General features: G+C 44.2%; 1 protein-coding gene across 1 annotated transcript in view; it reads left to right on the plus strand.

The window, feature by feature from the left end:
• GALNTL6 (polypeptide N-acetylgalactosaminyltransferase like 6) overlaps nucleotides 1–19,232 on the plus strand; it is a 1,396,075-nt gene that overhangs the window by 1,316,238 nt on the left and 60,605 nt on the right. Inside the window, exon 10 of the mRNA XM_033942486.1 lies at nucleotides 9,113–9,334. Within this exon, the coding sequence (XP_033798377.1) occupies nucleotides 9,113–9,334 (222 nt within the window). The remainder of the gene's footprint in view (nucleotides 1–9,112; nucleotides 9,335–19,232) is intronic.

Genomic DNA, 19,232 nt, shown 5'->3' on the forward strand with positions numbered 1-19,232 from the left:
TTTATTAAATTTGAAACTTGAAACTTGTTTGAGTACCTGAATAAATGCATGTAAACCGTTCTGAGCTCCCCTGGTAGAACGGTATAGAAAATTGAATTAAAAAAAAAAAAAGACAGGAGCAGTCGGGAAGTGGGATAGAAATGCAGTAATTGGAGGCAAATGAGACAATCAAGGAAAATTACAAAAGTAGGGGTTTTGTTTTGTTTTTACGATGTCTAGCAGTCAAAATGCATCTTTAAAAAGAAAGCATTTCAACTGACTCTTAAATTTTCCCCGCATGTGTCTCAAAAAAAAAAAAGTTTTTCAACATAGTCTTGAATGCCGTAGGGCTCCTTTTACAAAGCCGCGCTAGGGCCTTAATGCGCAGAATAGTGTGCGCTAAATTGCCACATGGATTAGCCGCTGCTGTCTCCTTTGGAGCAGGCGGTAGATTTCCGGCTAGCGCATGTTATAGCGCGCGCTAATCTGGTGCGTGCTTTAAAACCAGTAGCGCAGCTTTGAAAAAGGAGCCCTTAGTATTTGCCTCCAATCTCAATCCCCGTGGAATTTGATTCCATAATTGTGATGATGCAAAATAAAAGGCTTTAATTCTGGTCAATTCCCATTTCGCCCTTTTTTGCTGAAGGAAGGACTCATGACAATAAATATACAATATGAACAAGGGTATCACACATTGATTTTATTTAGCTATTGCTTTAGATTTTGGATAACGTGATTTGGGCAAAACCTGCTGCAGGAAAAAAAAAAAAAAAACCCTCCACGATGCTTTATTTCATGCCCTCAGCTACCCCCTGAGATCTGTAATTCACACTATCCCAGTGGGTCACTTCCTAACAGTGAGAAGGATTTGCTTTGCAATGTGAATTTTCAAAAAGCCAGGACTGATTTGATGAATAGTGATGTGAACTGAGACTATTCAGGAGGCAGGGCTAGAAGAAGAGCTGCAAGTTCAAACAGTTTCAGTCTTTTGAAAGCAAAGGGTAGCTGCAAGAAAAGGAAATGGCATGAAAGGGTTTTTTTTATTATTATTAAGTTCAGCAGGCAACATCAACAGATAGAATTTACTAAAAGAAAATCTTAAGAGTCTCTGTCAGGTAAAGATGAAGGACTCTCAGCTACTGCAGGGGCTTTGGGGGGGAAGTAATTTTCTGAAGGATTTTTCATGCGCAAATACCTTTTTTTCACGTAAAAGGGCTTTTATAAAAAGGACTACAGAGATTATGCATGTAAAGGTGTGTACTTTTATGTACATCGTATGTAGGCATGCTCAGAAACATACCCCCTCTTTTACAAAACTGCGTTAGCAGTTTCTAGCGCGGGGAGCCGCACTGCTCCCGACGCTCATAGGAACTCTATGAGCGCCGGGAGCCGCACGGGCCATTCAGCCTTAATCCTCTTACTCCATGGAAATATTGAACACCCCCCTTCCCCTTTTATCTAAATAGGATTAGAATAGGTAGCTTGACTTTTAGCTCACACTGCTTTGTGGTGTAGCTTGATAAAAGGGGGGTTAATGTGTTCCCCTTGGTTTAGAGATGTACAAGAGTGATATAGGAAAGGCAGGAGGAAAGGGTTTCTTTGGTGTAGGTTTATTGTACAAAATTAAGGGCTGATGTTTTGTGTATATTACTCTTTAAACTCAATTTTAAAAAGATTGACCCCCCCCCCTCTTCTATGAAATCGCGCTAGCATTTTTTAGTGCAGAGAGCGCGCAGAGAGCCACGCTGCTCCCGACGCTCATAGAGTTCCTATGAGCATCGGGAGCAGCACGGGGACATTCAGCACGGCTCTCTGCGCTAGAAACTGCTAGCGCAGTTTCGTAGAAGAGGAGGTGAAACAAAAATACATTTGAAAAAGGATAATTAATTCAGTACAATGGCTGGGTGGAAGATGTGAGGTTTTAGAAATTGTGGGCTATTAGTTATTATGGTGTTAATTTTCCCTTTTCAATTTATTATTAATATTGAAGAGTCACTCCTTTCTTCTTTCATGTAAGTTTGTTTGCTTATCTAGCAAGCTATTTATTTCAAGTTCAATTTTATTATGATAGCCTGCAAAAATCATTACAAGATATCTAAGGGCTCCTTTTACAAAGGTGCGCTAGGGCCTTAACGCACGCAATAACGCGCATTAAATTCCCAAGCGCTCTAGCCACCACCGCCTCCTCTTTAGGAGGCGGTAGATTTTTGGCTACCGAGCGCTATAGCGTGCAGTCATTTTGTGCATGCGCTAAAAACCCTAGCGCACCTTCATAAAAGGAGCACTAAGTGGTTTACAATTTAATGTACTAGAGGAAACAAGCAAACCTTATTTAGTTCTATTGTATTTTAAAGCTGATAATGCTATATTTCTGGTACTTAAAGGTGCAGTAAATAATTTACAAATAAAAAACTAAAATTAATCCATCAAAATACACAAGAATGCTTACACTTACTTGAAGCAGACATAAAGAGGCAAATTCTGTAAAGGATGCTTAAAAGGTAGGCATTGTTTAAACCAGTGTTTATCAACTTCTTCAAGCCAAGTACCCCCTAAGCCTAACAAATACCAACCGAGTACCCCAAGCTCCACCCCATACCCACCCCTGACCCCACCCCATAATAATAGCATTTTTCATATCCACACACAATATAATCTTATTAATACATAATGGTAATCACAAAATTTTTTTAAAAAAAAAAACAAAGCACACTGTACACACAGAAAATGTTCATTTTCATTTATATTTGGGGGGGTTCAAAGAGGTCAAGGCAGATGACTTTAAAATATGTAATCAGTAACAACTATAGAAAAATAGACAAATATTGAGCAAAATATAGACAGTAGACATAAATTCACAAAACTGATACATTTTGATCACTAAATTTTCAGAGAAAGGAAAATGGTAAAACCAGAGGACATAATTTGAGGTTGAGGGGTGGTAGATTCAGGGGCAATGTTAGGAAACTCTACTTTACGGAGAGGGTAGTGGATGCCTGGAATGGGCTCCCGAGAGAGGTGGTGGAGAGTAAAACTGTGACTGAGTTCAAAGAAGCGTGGGATGAACACAAAGGATCTAGAATCAGAAAATAAGATTAAATATTGAACTAAGGCCAGTTACTGGGCAGACTTGCACGGTCTGTGTCTGTATATGGCCGTTTGGTGGGGGATGGGCTGGGGAGGGCTTCAATGGCTGGGAGGGTGTAGATGGGCTAGAGTAAGTCTTAACCGAGATTTTGGCAATTGGAACCCAAGCACAGTACAGGGTAAAGCTTTGGATTCTTGCCCAGAAATAGCTAAGAAGAAAAAATTAAAAAATTTAAATTGAATCAGGTTGGGCAGACTGGATGGACCATTCGAGTCTTTATCTGCCGTCATCTACTATGTTACTATGTAAATTGAAAATAAAATTATTTTTTCTACCTTTGTTGTCTGGTGATTTCATGAGTCTCTGGTTGCATTTCTATTCCCCATGCATCTCTACCTCACTCCTCTTTCACTCTGCGCAATTTTCCTTTCTTCCTTTCCCCATGTGCACCGTCTCTCATCCACACACTCATGCTCGACAATTCTCCTTTTCTATTCCCTCCGTCCTATGTCCCAAGTTAATACCCCCATGTGTCGAGTTTGTGCCCCCTATCCCCCCTCCTCCCCCTATGTCGACCTATCCACAGAAGCTGCAGGTGCCACCGGGGATCCCTGCCTTCCCGCCCCTCCACTGAAGCCGAAGCCAACGCCGCCTGTGATGCCTCCCATCCGCTGCACCACCCCTGAAGCCGACCCTGTCACCAAGCTGGAGCCAACATGCTCCATCACACCCCCCACCCCCTCCCCAAGTAGCAACTCCATGCAGGGACGGGCCACGACAGTGCATACAGTGACTAACAAGTTGCATGCAACTGACTCACAAGCCTTCCCCCTGACATCAATTCTGGCAATTGGCTGGCTTGGAACCTTCTCTCTGATGTCAGAATTGACATCAGGGAGAAGGCTTGTGGGCTGGCCATGTGCAGCCTGTGAGTTGCTGCACGCGCCGTGGCCCATCCCTCCACAGAGTTGCTGCTGGGGGGCGATGGACATGGCTTCGGCTTGGTGGCAGGGTCAGCTTTGGGGGTGTGGGGTGGTGCATGCTTGCAGAAAGGGAGGCAGGGAAGGACCCCTGGTAGTGGGGGCTTCAATGGGGAGCAGGCAGAAATCCCCAGTGGGAGGCAGAGAGGGATCCCTGGCGGCGGCCAAGCCACGTAACCTCAACAGGCAGCCCGCGTACCCCCAAGGGTAAGCGTACCACGTGTTGAGAAACCCTGGTTTAGACGTCCAGGATCACAACACTGAGCGCAATTCTCCTATGCATAGGTGCACAATAAAGAACAAAGCTTACTGGAGTCCAGCAAATTTAAGCGCATCTATATAGTTAGGCATGCTTTATAGAATTGCCTTTTAGGCGTTGCATTGATTTTATGCTGTTCTTTTACATTAAAATTGTATACATTAAAATTGTATGCAGTAAAATAGCAGGCTCTTCCTCCCCAAGAAGCACCACTATTATATTTTATTTATTTATCTTTTAATTATTTATATACGACTTATATTCCTTCTCTCCAGTGGGCTCTAACTCTTATCTAGTGTACCTGGGGCAATGAGAGGATTAAGACATGCCCAGGGTCACAATGAGCAGTAAAGGATTTCAACCCACAACTTCAGGGTGCTAAGGCTGTGACGCTAACCACTGAGTCACACACTCTGCCATTAAACCACATGTCAATTTAAAAGCCAAGCTTATATCCTCTTGATTCACAAGCAGTCATTTCTCTAGGAAAAATATCAAACATGTACCTTCAACACTTGTCCAGTTTCTCTGTTTTCCAAAAGAATTCCTTTGGCCTGTCTTCCTCAATCAAAGCAAATGGAAAAAATATATAAATTGTATACTCACACCTTCTGTTTTTTGGTGTAAAGAGGACTCCAGTTTGATATTAAGGTAAAAAGATATTTAATAATGCATTACTCAAACAAAGCACATGAACAAATGTATTGCATACTAAACTTCATTCCCAGAGTTTAAGAAAATAAGAAGAGAAACCCTACTCACAATAGCTGTGGTTCAGAGCAAATGGACAAGTTTGGCACACAATCTTGACATCATTGTGACATCATCAATATGTACCTAGATGGCAGAAAGTCACTAAAAAATAATAGATCCACACGGTCGTCAGCACAGCTGACGAGACGGAGCATGTGGCAAAATGTTCTCTACCAAATACTTTGGTGCGAAATTGTGCACAAATGTTGAAAGTGGCTTATGGAGAACATGTCATGAGTCGTGGAAGGTGTTTTGAATGCATCAAAATTTGCAAATTTTGCGTAAAAATGCAATGAGTTCTTCCCCAGCCACCTTACTCTGACTTGGCCCCTGCTGATGACTTCTTGTTTCCTAAACTTAAATCCACGCTGAAAGGAAAGTGATTCAACACCGTTGAAGTCATAAAGCAAAATTCAACGCAGCAACTTTTGGCGATTCCTAAAAATGCGTTTAAGGATTGTTTCCAGAAGTGGAAACAACATTAGGAAAGTGTGTACGTAGGGAAGTGCAGCATTTTGAAGGGGACCCAATGGAATAAGTTGTAAGATTGTTTAATAATTTTTTTATAAAATCAGTCCTGGAACTTTTTGAACAGACCTCGTATATTAAAGCAACCCATTCATCAAGAGGTAACTGTAATGTCCATAAAAATTACTGCCAAAACCAAAAAGAAATCCTCACTAAGTAGGTTAGGAAGTGGCTCCCAATACTATAATAAATCAAACACATATGTAAGTGAATACGTATTTATTATATATTTGTTTGATTTATTATAGTATTGGGTGCCACTTCTCAACCTACTTAGTGAAGATTTCTTTTTGGTTTTGGCAGGCATTTTCCTCTCTAAGCCTGTGCGGGTTTCTATTTGTATTAGCATAAAACTTACTGATCACATTATGGCTCTGGAAGGAGAAATAAAGGTGAAAACCCTGTGATCATTCAACAGATGCCCAGCCTGCCCATAGAGAACCTCACCTACAGAAGCATCACTGCCATGCCCAGCACAGAGGCTCCCAGACCAGAATGTGAACATGCGGGGAGGCAGCAGAAGCTGCAGTTCCTGCGCCAGAGGCTAGAGGCGCAGAGAGTAGGTGGAACAGATGCATACATCTACATGAAGTTGGTCTGTATCAGGCATTACCTTATGTGGACCCCCCTGCTTCAGCATACACTGGTCAGCTCTGTGGGCGAGGCGTATGGGGGCTTCTCATCATCGGGTCTGGTGGCTGCTGCGAAAGGTTTGGCAGGGGCTGCCGCCTTCTCTGGGCCTGATTATGCAGTATGCAGCAAGCCATGAAGATCTGGGCCACTTTCTCAAGTCTGTAGAGGTAACCCTATCCATCACCCACTACCATAGGTGCACCCCCACTATTCCCTCAAACACCACTGTGTGCACCTATATCTACAAGTAGTGAGCCCCTCTCCAGACCGACAACATCCAGGCAATCACTGTCCCACATCTGGCACACGGTACGCAGACACCCCCCTCAACAGCAGCACTAATTCAGACTCTTCCACAGCCTCACACAGCTGCAGCAATCAGCACACCCTCTACAGCTGACATGACACAGTGGAAATGCACACAGAGACAAGGCAGTGACATGGCACAGTGACTGGGAGTGGACAAATAGTGGACCATGGGTAAGAGACAACAAGAAGGTAGGAGGGGTGAGGGAAAGGAGTTGCTGGGGTTTGGCAGGTGTGGATGTGGTGTGAGAGAGGTAGTAAACTGGAGCAGGGCTTGTTAGATAAGGGTTAAGACAGGGACACAGACAGACAAACTCTTCTTGTTAGTGGGTCGAAAGACAAGTTGTTCCCCCATCTTATTCACTTTTAAAGCAGGTCTAAATCTGGACATGTTTCATAATGCTTAAATGAATCATTTTGCTATCCATTATCACACCAAGACGCATATCCACTGATGCCGTCTACAGAACGGCCACTTTACAGACATTAATTTTTTATTATAAACCACTTAGATTTGCCTTCTGGTTTTATATTTACGGTATATTAAATAAATAAATAGAACTTGAACTTGATATTAAACATTATGATTTCAGTGACTGGAACATTATGATTTTAGTGACTGATGCCCTGAGACACTTTGGGTGGGGGGGTGCTTTGATTATACACTTTGGGCATTTTGCAGCCATATGGGCATCCATCTCCACATTATGTTGTTATTTGGACTTTTTTAATGAACCTCATTATCCCTTGTCCATAGAGCTTGCTTTCTAGTCAAGAGAAATGTACATGACAAACAACTATCACCAGGTAATGTACACATTTTAGAGAAGTGGTTATGATTTAAACACTGGTGCTGTTCTAGCAAGCCATAGTCATCTCAGTGAAGATGTTCCTTACGTTACTCTTGGGCAGAGGTGCCCAAATGGTCGATCGTGATCGCAAAGGCAACGCGAGTCGATCGCGTTGCCCTTGCGATCTTTTTCTCCCTGCTGCTTCCCCAAGCCAGGCCTGGCGCGTACAAGCATCGGACTTACAAAACTTCACCTCTGTCGTCAATTCTGACATCGGAGAGGAAGTTCTGGGCCAGCCAATCGCTGCCTGGCTGGCTGGAACTTCTTCCCCGACGTTAGAATTGACATCGGAAGTGAAGTCTTGTGGGCCCGGCGCTTGTACGTGCCAGGCCTGGCTCGGGGAAGCAGCAGGGAGAAGTCACGTTGGTGGCTTGGGGGTGGGGGTAGGGAAAGAATCAGGGAAGTGGAGAAATCGGCACGATGGCTGGGGAAGGCAGGGGGAGAGAGAAAGAAAGGCAGAAAGCAAGAAATATTGGCTTTACAAAAGAAGGAAGTGCAACTCATGAAATCACCAGACAAAAAGGTAGGAAAAATGATTTTTTCAATTTAGTGATCAAAATGTGTCCGTTTTGAGAATTTATATCTGCTGTCTATATTTTGCATTATGGCCCCCTTTTACTAAACGTTTTTTAGCACAGGGAGCCTATGAGCATCGAGCGCAGGACATTCAGCGCAGCTTCCTGCGCTAATAACTGCTATCGCGGTGTAGTAAAAGGGGAGGGGGTATTTTGTCTATTTTTGTATAATTGTTACTGAGGTGACATTGCATATTTTAAAGTCATCTGCCTTGACCTCTGATAAAAACCCCGAATACTAATGATAATTAACATTTTCTCTGCGTACAGTGTGCTTTGTGTTTTTTTAAATTTTATTGTTGGTAGATCATTTTGACTAGGTCATTTTAAAAGTAGCTCGCAAGCCAAAAAAGTGTGGGCACCCCTGCTCTTGGGTATAACCTCTTAGTTTTTCATACCATGACCCTTTTCACTATCATTTTTTTCCAATGATTATTTCAAATGTATGTGCCAATTGCCTAAACCCTGAACTGGAAACATAACTTGTAGGGATTTGGATTTAGCTCACACCTTTCTCAATAGTAGCTTACGGAAAGTTACATTTAGGGATGGTAAGATTTGCCTATCCCTGTAGAGCACAGGTGTCAAAGTCGGTCCTCGAGGGCCGGAATCCAGTCGGGTTTTCAGGATTTCCCCAATGAATATGCATGAGATCTATGTGCATGCACGGCTTTCAATGCATATTCATTGGGGAAATCCTGAAAACCCGACTGGATTACGGCCCTCGAGGAGGGACTTTGACACCCCTGCTGTAGAGCGTACAGTCTAAATCTGCATACCTAAGAAAATGGAGGGTTACATGATATGCTGAAGATCACAGGGACCAGCAGAGAGATATGAGCGAGGATTCCCTGGTATTCAGCCTGTTGCTCTAACTAGTAGCCTACTCCTCCACTCAAGCATGAAAATTAAAAACAGAACATCAAGTATTTTTAGTGGCAGCTACATAACCTAGTTAATTTAATGCAATTAATCTCCACTCAACATTTATATTTCAGAACTGTTTTTCATCAATAAACTGCGTGGAACCATCAGTCTTAGAAAAAGACTTTAATACAACCCTGGTCAAAGTTGGCCAAGGCCACACATCTCCTTGTTCCCAATAATATCTTGAATATTTACAACTATAATGAGTGATTCTTTTTTTTTCTACTGCACAGAACCTAAAACGTGTAGCAGAAACCTGGATGGATGAATATGCAGAATATATCTATCAGAGGCGGCCTGAGTACAGACATCTTTCAACAGGCGATATTTCTGCCCAGAAGGAACTTCGTAAGCACTTAAAGTGTCAGGACTTTAAGTGGTTCATGACTGAAGTGGCCTGGGACATACCTAAATATTACCCTCCAGTGGAACCACCGCCAGCTGCCTGGGGAGAGGTAAGTCATTCTGAGGATAAATGCAGTTACAGCAGCCAACATATTTTATCTTAACTAGAGAGTGATTTGGGGAAAGAACTATACAGTGGTACCTCGGTTTATGAGTGCACCGGTTTGCGAGTGTTTTGCAAGACGAGCAAAACATTCGCAAACTTGGTGCCTTGTAAACTGAGCTTGCCTTGCTGTACGAGCGCCCCCCCCCCCCGTGAACCTGCACCTTCCCCCCCGCGATCTGGCCCCCCCCCACCGCCATCAGGCACCTCCCCTGCCGCCATCGGGCACCCCCCCCCCCCCCGCCACAACCTGAGATCCCCCAACCCACCCGAACCCTCTTCTTACTTCCAGTGTAGCCTCCGCATCGGCACCGGCACCAGCATGTCCTGTGCGTTGGTGCCGGTGCCTGAAAATCTGCTTCCTGTGCCGGGCTTGGTGGAGCAACTTTCATAATTTTTGATGGACATTTGTCTAGAGGGTAGTTTGACTTTGTGTATTTGTTGAATAGAGTTAGGAATTGATGCCAGTTTGGAAGCTCGAAGTGGTCCCAGATCATGTCTGTTCTGGGTTCCTGATTGTGGGGTCCGAAGTAGAAATCTGTGTTGGTTTTGGGCGTGGGTATTGTTGCTCTTAGGTCGGTGATTTTTATTTTTGAAGAAATTGGCTAGGGTTTGAGCAGATGGAGTGCTTTCGTTGTCCTTTTTCAGGATTCGAGATGTGTTATCGTTTTTACTAGTTTGAACAGTTCTTTACTATTTATTTTTGATGTACCTATTTTCTGTGTATAGTGTTTTGTGCGTTTTTCTTTGATCAGAGTTTTGTATATTTTCATTTTTTGTTTCCAGTTTGTCTTGTCTTTTTCATTGTTTTTTTTCCAGATTCTTTCCAGTTTTCTTAGTTCCCGTTTGCAGGCTAATAGTTCTGAATCGAACCATTCATTTAATACTCTTTCTTTCTTTTTGTATGTTTGGTATGGCACCAGTTGGTCTAGTAGTTCATTACTGAACTTTCCCCCATCTTGTTGGGAAATCTTGTATTTCCTCGGTTATGGGTTGCAGTTCGTAGTGAGTCCAGAATTCTGTTGGGTTTATATTACCACGACTGGTAATTGTTTTTGTGTTTTTTCTCTTATGTATTTAGGTTGGTATGATTTCCTTTGCCAGTGTAAGTCGAATTTGCCAATATAGTGGTCTGACCAGATGCATTTTTCCCAGGCCTCTGTATTATATTTAATCTTTGGGTCGGGGGTGTCCTTTTGAGAGAATGAAATTATGTCTAGTTGATGCCCCTTCTCGTGTGTTATCTCTGTATCTGGCATTGGGAAATTGAGTGATGTTAAGAAGGTTTTGATTTCGGTCACTTCTGGTTTTTCCTTTTGCTCTAGGTGTATATTTATGTCACCTAGTAGTAGGGTTACCAGGTTCTGAGGAACAACAATCTGGACACAAGGCCCCACCCCCCAGGCCTGCCCCATTCTACCTGGCCACGCCCCATAATGCCCAAGTCACACCCCAGCCCCATCCCTTCGACCTGTTTGCTCATTGGGACAACATCTGCATATGAGCTGGTGTGACACAATGATGTCACATGCATGCGTGGTGACATCACTGTGTTGCATCAGCACATGCGCAGATGCCGTCCTGACGTCACTCGTTGCTAGAAGCTTTTCAAAACCCGGACAAAGTGCCGGGTTTTGAAAAGGCGGCAGGATGCCCAGATATGTCCTCGAAAAGGAAAACATCTCCAGGGAAATCCGTACATCTGGTAACTCTATCTTTTGGGTTATAAAGCAAAGTTCTGAATATCTGCCTGCTAATTTTAATTTTTAATTCAACTCTTATTACCTGAATTCTCTTAATGGTCCAACAACAATTCAAACGTTTTCTTCTCCACCCTTATTATTTGTGCACTATTTCTTGGTCATCTCTAGCTATGTACCTACTTTAACATATAAAAATGTGTATATTTCTTTGTTTGCATATATGAACAAATTGCATCCTACACACTCTCCAAGGCTTCAGAAAGATTTGCTACGCCTTACTTATTTACGCCAGCGCCACATCCTCACAAGTCAGGAGAAATGTAGTTGATGAAGATGAATGTAAGCCCCTTGTTATACATATAGGGTAGATGGTTGCCTACTTCCTGCCCAGGATAGTGGGATGAAAGGGACATAAAGAATTTATTTGTTGAGGACCAAGGCTGGGATCAAGATTAACTTGAGAGACCAGGCAAGCGGAGCATCAGACTGTTGATTCATTGGAAATAAAGTAGTTCACCCCAGGTTTTACCTTGAACCAAACACAACTTTACTATTGCTTTCAATGTTCTCTGCTGCCTAAGGCCACATGTGGGCGGGGTTTGAGCCATCTGGGCCAATAAGGCCCTAAGGCCCGCCATTCGAGGGATGGCTGGCCTGCTGGATGGACTGGCCTGAGACCCGTCCGTTCGGCCAACTTGTACGGGAAGGGAGATTGGGGGTGGGGGGGTCGAGGGGTCGGCGGGAGGAGGTCTCGCAGGTTGATGGGGGGGGCCAATCAGGAATCAGGGGGGTGATCATGGGAAGGAGATGCTTCGAGGGCAGAAGGGCCTGGGATCCCTCCTGCCCATATCTTAGTGGGGGTGGAGGTTAGGGGGGGGTTGCCTGGCTAGGATGGCTTGGGCTCCCTCCTGGCACGATCGTAATTGGTGGGGGGTCGCGGCTCACCGGGCCAGGAGGGCTTGGGCTCCCTCTTGCCCCGATCTTGTCAGGGGATTCGTGGCTCGCTGGGGCAAGAGGGCTTGGGCTCCCTCTTGCCTTGATCTTGTCGGGGGGGGGGGGGTTGCAGCTCGCCAGGGCAGGAGGGCTTGGGCTCCCTCCTGCCTGATCTTGTTGAGGGGGGTTGATCGCATCTCGGCAGGGGAAATAGCCAATCACTTCTGGATCATTATCGCGGCAGGAGAGATTGGCTATCTCCCCTGCCGCGATGCGATCACCCCTCTACCCGAACTGCCACGGCCCTTGAGATGCCCAATCTTTCCTGCCATAGTTTGTGGCAGTTCGGGTAGAGGGGTGATCACATCGCGGCAGGGGAGATGAGCTATCTCTCCTGCCACGATGCTTGCGGTGGGGGTGTGGGTAGGTTGCCGAGCTGCTGAGCTGATTGCACCAGCCCCCATCAGCTCAGCGGGCCCTTTTTCGGCATTTATACCTGTTTTGACTTGGTCTAAGTCAAAACATATAAGTACCGACTAGGCAACCTGTCAAAAGGTTTGGTTATACCTGCTGTAAGGCCTAGGTATAAGTCAGCCCACCTCCCGTCCTTTCCCCTCCTCTAAACGCCTCTTTTTGCTCTATGTGTTTAAAACCAGCTTTGGTTATGGGTACTTGGACGATCAGGCTTTTTGATCATCCAAGTACCCATTTAGGCCACTTTTTAGACTATTTTTTTTTATTATTATGAGCCCCATAATATATTCCACCATTCATAGTAGGAAACTTTCGAGTTGTTTTTCCAATAAGTGACAATCATTTGCAAGGCTAAAGCAATCATAAAATCAAATAATCTAGAGTAGGCTGGCTTTAAATCAAGATGTCTACTCCCTCTGGCAGATAGGCCTGCATCTTCAAAATGGTGAGCCTTCCTCTTCCCAGTGCATTTTGGGATACACCGGGGAGAGGCCTAAGGCTCTGATTGGCCCAGGCACCTAAGCCCATCCCCCTCGACTAGCACAAAACCAATTTTTTATAGTTCTGTAATTTATCAAGTCACTAGGACTCGAACACAAGTCAATGGCACCTAACAACAACAATGTATACTTTGGAGGAAAGGCGAGAAAGGTGAGATATGATATAGACTTTTAAATACCTACGTGGCATAAATGTGCATGAGGCAAGCCTTTTTCATTTGAAAGGAAGCTCCAGAATGAGAGGGCATTGGATGAAGTTAAAAGGTGATAGGCTCAGGAGTAATCTAATGAAATACTTTTATACAGAAACGGTGGTAGATGTGTGGAACAATCTCCCGGTAGAGGTGGTGGAGACAGAGACTGTGTCTGAATTCAAGAAAGCAAGGGACAGGCACATGGGATCTCTTAGGAAGAGGAGGAAATAGTGGATGCTGCGGATGGGCCATTTGGCCTTTATATGCCTTCATGCTTCTGTTTCTATTCTTATGTTCTTATGTAAGAAAACTGCCATGTCTAATGTCTTTTCCTGTAGCTGATATAATCCATTAGAATCTTCTGCAAAACAAGACAACTCGAGGATGTGTCTGCACAGTGAGGAAAAGAGTGTTACAAGAGAGTCATGTAGGTCATTTTATCAAGCGATTATTATTTTAAACATAAGTAACCTTGTCAACAAAAGAACAAGGTGTACTAATAGAAAAGTACTGAACTTTTCATCTTTGGAATGCACAGTCGTTTGAGATGAGGAGGATTGATGTAACTATTTATTGTATATAAATTCTCTCCCTGTCTCTTTCATTGACTCCTAATATGCTATATGTTACCTAGAGACTAACATTAAATAAATTTTTCAAACAAAATAGATTGCAGTTTTGAGTGGATTGGTCACCGAGTTAACATCCCTCAATAACCAATTTCAGTCCCATCAGCATCACTTCACTGTGTGATCTTGAAAAGGTCACTTAACCCATCTCTTTCTCCTGCTCTCACTGTCTTTTCCTTTCTTAAAATTGTAATGGATGCCTCACTGCCAGTACAGTTCCTTGCGGTTTATAAATCACATTGGAAATCAAGACCTCAACAAGTATTGAAACACATTTTTGCTAGATCACAAGTGAAAAGAATTTAGTGGACTTTATTACTTTACTAGTAAAAGAGCCCATCAAAAATGACAGATATCATCTGCACTCATTGCTCCAAGATTCCTCCACTCCCATGATTTCATCATGTGTCAGTCTCATTCAATAAGCACATCACCGTCTGTGTCCGCATTTCTTTTTGGTCACGTACAGTATTTCTTGTATTCTTACTTTTGCATATCTGTCTCTTTGTTTATTCATATTTCTCTCTCCTCAGAGGTGAGATATATAAGATGGATGGTCAAAGATTGCATAAAGGTCAATTTTACATATATCCAATACAAAACCCATTAGCTAAAAACACACCTCATTTAATTGAAAAATTAGTGTTTGCAGTTATGGGATTTTTTTTGTTGTTGTTGTTGTTGTTTTAGATAAGGGAAAGCTCAGTGTAACAGATTTTGATGTGGTCATGGTACCAGAACAGTTCTGTTGTCTGTAGTGTGTCTTTTTGGTTCTATCTGTATCATTTGATATTATAGATATATCATTTGTGGAACAGCTTACTTAACAAGAGTGCAGGGAGTAGTGCGGTAATGGATTTGTTCTCTTTTTTTTTTTTTAACACAAAAGAGGTTATTTTAAAGAAGTATCTCCATGTGTAGATAGTGATTTCAGAAAGCCACTATTTACACACCATATAAAGATTTAGTGTGCCTTGGACACAACAAAAATCTACTTGTCTATTCCCCATTTTACAAAGTGAATGCACATTTTCAGGAAAAATAATTTACACTATTTCAAAGGCTTGCATAGAATTTTTAGAAGTGCTTGTTTCAGCCAAGGCTTTACTTAAAGAATTTAGAAAATATTTCTTCTTGGCCCCCTTTTGTTTATTTCCACTCCAAAAATTTCAGCCTCATTACTTAATTGGCTGGACTTACACATCTAGGTTTTCAAAACTGGACAGGTACATGTGGAAGTGGTGCCCTATACATATGGAAGTATAAAATTGTACTCCATCTCTGGTCTGGCATCTCTCTCTCTCTCTCTCTCTCCTCCCTCCCTTCCCTGGTCTCTCTCTCTTTCTTTCTTCCTCCAGTAGTCCATCTCTCGCCTTCCTTTTCTCCCTTCTTGTGGTCTGGTATCTCTTCTTGTCTCCCTCTCTTCCCTCCTCCTCCTCCTATTCCCTATCATGGTCTGACATTTCTGTCCTCTCCTGCTGCTGGTTCAGTAAAGCAGCACCAGCAGAGTAGAGCAGGAGGTTCAGGACCCAGTGGGCCAGCTGTGCACTCCCTTCGAGCATGCACCGGGGTGGACCACCCTTCCCCCCCCCACACACACACACACACACATAACTTGGTTCGCCATTGCATTACATCAGTGTTTCTCAACTCTGTCCTAGAGGATCCCCTTATGGATATCCTGAAAACCTGACTGGCAAGGAGGTACAACAGGATTAAGTTGAGAAACACTGCATTACATTATACAGATCGTATAGCCCACAAATACCAAACATAGTTTATTGTGGATTGTTGTTGTTAGGTAAGAAAAGACCTACCGTATTTTCACGCATATAACGCACGCGTTATACACGATTTTACAAACCTAGTATAACCATGCGCGTTATATTCGTGAGCGCGTTGTACAAATTTTTTTATATATAGTTCCCCCCCCGACGTCCGATTCACCCCACAGGACCGCTCGCACCCCCACCCCGAAGGACCACTCGCACTCGCACCCGCACCTGCACCCCCACCCCGAAGGACCGCTCGCACCCCCACAGCCTCCCCCCCCATCATGGAGAAGCTGCTACCGTTGTCCTACTGCTTCCTCTGCCGGCGGTCCCGCCCCTTCTCTGAGCCCTGTGTCTGCGCTGCTTCCTCTTCCGGCGGTCCCGCCCTTTCTCTGACGTCAGAGAAAGGGCGGGACCACCGGAAGAGGAAGCAGCGCAGACGCAGGGCTCAGAGAAGGGGCGGGACCGCCGGCAGAGGAAGCAGCAGGACAACGGTAGGCAGCTTCTCCATGATGCGGGGAAGGAGGCTGTGGGGGTGCGAGCAGTCCTTCGGGGTGGGGGTGCGGGTGCGAGTGCGAGCGATCCTTCGGGGTGGGGGTGCGAGCGGTCCTGCGGGGGGGTGAATTGGACATCGGGGGGGGCATCAGGCTTTCAGGGTGGGGACAGGACTTCAAGGGGGGACAGGACTTCAAGGGGGAGAGGAGAGTTGGGGCGGCCAGAGGAGAGTCGGGGCTGGCGAAAGGAGAGTCGGGGCAGGCGAATGGAGAGTCGGGCAGTGACGGGAGAGTCGGGGCGGCATGCGCGGTATACGGGTGTGGCGCTATATAAAAATTTCTTTACATAAATTACTGTTTCCCGTGCGCTATACCCATGTGCGCGTTTTACACAGGTGCGCGGTATATGAGTGAAAATAAGGAACTCCTGATTCTCAATAATTGCACTCAGGACTCTGAGTTCAAACTATGTTGTGTACTTAAAAATCACACTTCATTGCTTTTGTACAGGGTGGTCAATCAGTTCATGGGAATTTCTCATAATCAATAAGGAGTTCACCAGGATATATCCGTGCATTCATGCACCAAAGAGTGCACTGCAGGATTCGCCCACAAATATAACTCTTTGTTGTTGTTAGGTGCTGTTGACTCATGCTTGTGTCCTAGCGACTTGATAAATTGCAGATCTAAAAAGAAATCGGTTTTGTGCTACTCTGGAAAGGTCCTCCATCGTCATCCCCATGTAATGTGTCCAGCCGTCTGATTGAAAGTCACCCTCTTCACCTGGTTCCGTCGATCTTTCCATACATGATGTGACCAAAATAAGGAGTGTGTGGCGCAGTGGTTGGAGCTACATCCTCAGCACCCTGGGGTTGTAGGTTCAAACCCCGCGCTACTCCCTGTGACCCTGGGCAAGTCACTTAATCCTCCACAGCCCCAGGTACGTTAGATAGATTGTGAACCCACCGGGACAGATAGGGAAAATGCTTGGGTACCTGATTGTAAAAACTGCTTAGGTAACCTTGATAGGCGGTATATAAAAACCTAATAAACTTGAAACTTGAAACAGTCATAACTTCATTATTTGGGCTTCAAGTGGCATAGCCTATTCTATCTCTGCCTGAGGAAACTCTGGATCAGAGAGTAGCAGGAGATTCGGCTTCTAAGTCTACAATTAGCAGGCTCCCCTTCCAGGGGCAGATGCTATTTGAAAAGGGTCTAGATCCTAGGCGTTGAAACGGGGGGGGGGGGACCACAAGGGCCGTAGCCTCCCCCCAAAATGGTACTCCTTCCATGTCCTGTGATCCCTGGTGGTACAGAGCTACATCGGGCAGGAGCAATCTTTCTGTGCTTCTGCCCCACTGCTAACCCAATCATCGGAGGTTCCCGGAGTTCTCTTCAGCTGCTGAGCAGCCCCGAGCAGCTGCTCAGCACTCAGAGGCTTCCTGATTGGCTCCCACAAATTCTGAAGAGCCATACAGGGGAGGGGAGGCTGGATGCAGAGTCTGACAGGATGCAAGGGGTAGGGAGCTGGAAAGGCAGGGAGGACAGATGCTCAGGGGGTTGGAAATGTCAGATACTACATGTACTGAGAGAGGGTTGGGAAGGACAAATTAATGGGCTTGTGGGGTAGGAAAGGAGGAAAAGAGAGATGCTGCTCAGGTGGGATAGTAGGAACGGTGAGGACAAAATGCTGGGGAGGGAAAAGGAACGTAGAATTGTTGGACATAAGTGTGTGGTGTGAGAGGGAAAGAGAGATGATGTATATGGGGAAAGGAAGAAATAGGGAGAATTGTTAGGCATGATGGTGGTGGAGAGGAGGAAGAGAGAAATGTTACACTTGGAGGGAGGAGAGATGACTCGAAGAAGGGAGAGATCTCTGACCACTGGAATGGGAAGGAGAGAGAGAGAGATGCCAGACCACAGAATGGAAGGGAAAGAGGAGGGAGAGGGTAGAAAGGAGAGGAGAGAGATGTTAGACCTCGGGAAGAGGGAGGGAAGGAGAGAGAGATGCCAGACTATGGGAGAGGAGAGAGATTCCAGGCTATGGGAAGGAGAGGACCATATGCCAGACCATATGAGGGGGGAAGACAGAGATGCCTGACCATGGGAGTGGGATGAGATGGTGCATAGGGATGGAGGGGAAGGGGAGACAAAGGGAGGAGATGGTTCACAGCAATGGATGCGGCAGGGAAGAGATAAGAAGAAATGCTTCTTATGGATAGATGGGAGTTGGGGAGAAGAAAGAGGGAAGAGATGGTACACATGGATAGGTGGGAAGGGAAGGCATGGAAAAGTAGATTTTGAGAAGAAAGCAGAAAAATGGAAGAAAGTTGAATGTTAAAAGTTAATGCTAAAGATGGATGTATAGAACAAAACACAAAAAAACCCTCATCAATACTGAGCAAGTTTCTCAAATAATATCTCCACATAACATTTAAAGGCTTTAAATGTTATATGAAGATATTATTTGAGAAACTTGCTCAATATTGATGAGAGGGTTTTTTTAATGTTTTGTTCTATTTTGAAAGTATTGCCCCCTCAAGTGGACTGCAATTTAAAATCCCCGGTCTGTTTGGATGAAAGATGGATGTATGACAGAAAGTGAAGGAGAGAAAACCAGCAAATGGATTAGGTGGCCCTGGATACACAGTTAAAAGCCCAGACAGAAGGAAGTGCAGCCAGAGCTGGGAAAGATAGTTTGAAAACCAAAATCACCAGACAACAAAGGTAGAGGAAAAATTTTATCTTCAATTTAGTGATTGAATTGTGCCAATTTTGGGAATTTGCATCTGCTGTCTATCTTGCACTTTAAGGAAGGGTCTTGCTTAATTTATCAAGCATTTCTAAATAATGCTGGTTTCATTTATAAACAAAATGTAATTTGATCAGCTTAATAACAGGTTATAACAACTCTCAAGCTTTTTAATAATACAAAAATTAGAATTTTGTATGATTGAAACTGATTGATACAAGAAGAATTATCTTAAAAAATCTGAAAGTCGTGTCACTTAGCAACTAGCATTGATTAGTTTATGTACTGGCACCATCTGCTGGAAATGTTATATTACTATCTCTTATATCTGTATAAGGGTAATAGTTTATGAGCAAGAAATAGAATGCTTTGTTTATGCAATGTTTTGTGT

Source organism: Geotrypetes seraphini, chromosome 1, assembly GCF_902459505.1.
Source record: "Geotrypetes seraphini chromosome 1, aGeoSer1.1, whole genome shotgun sequence".
Taxonomy (NCBI): domain Eukaryota; kingdom Metazoa; phylum Chordata; class Amphibia; order Gymnophiona; family Dermophiidae; genus Geotrypetes; species Geotrypetes seraphini.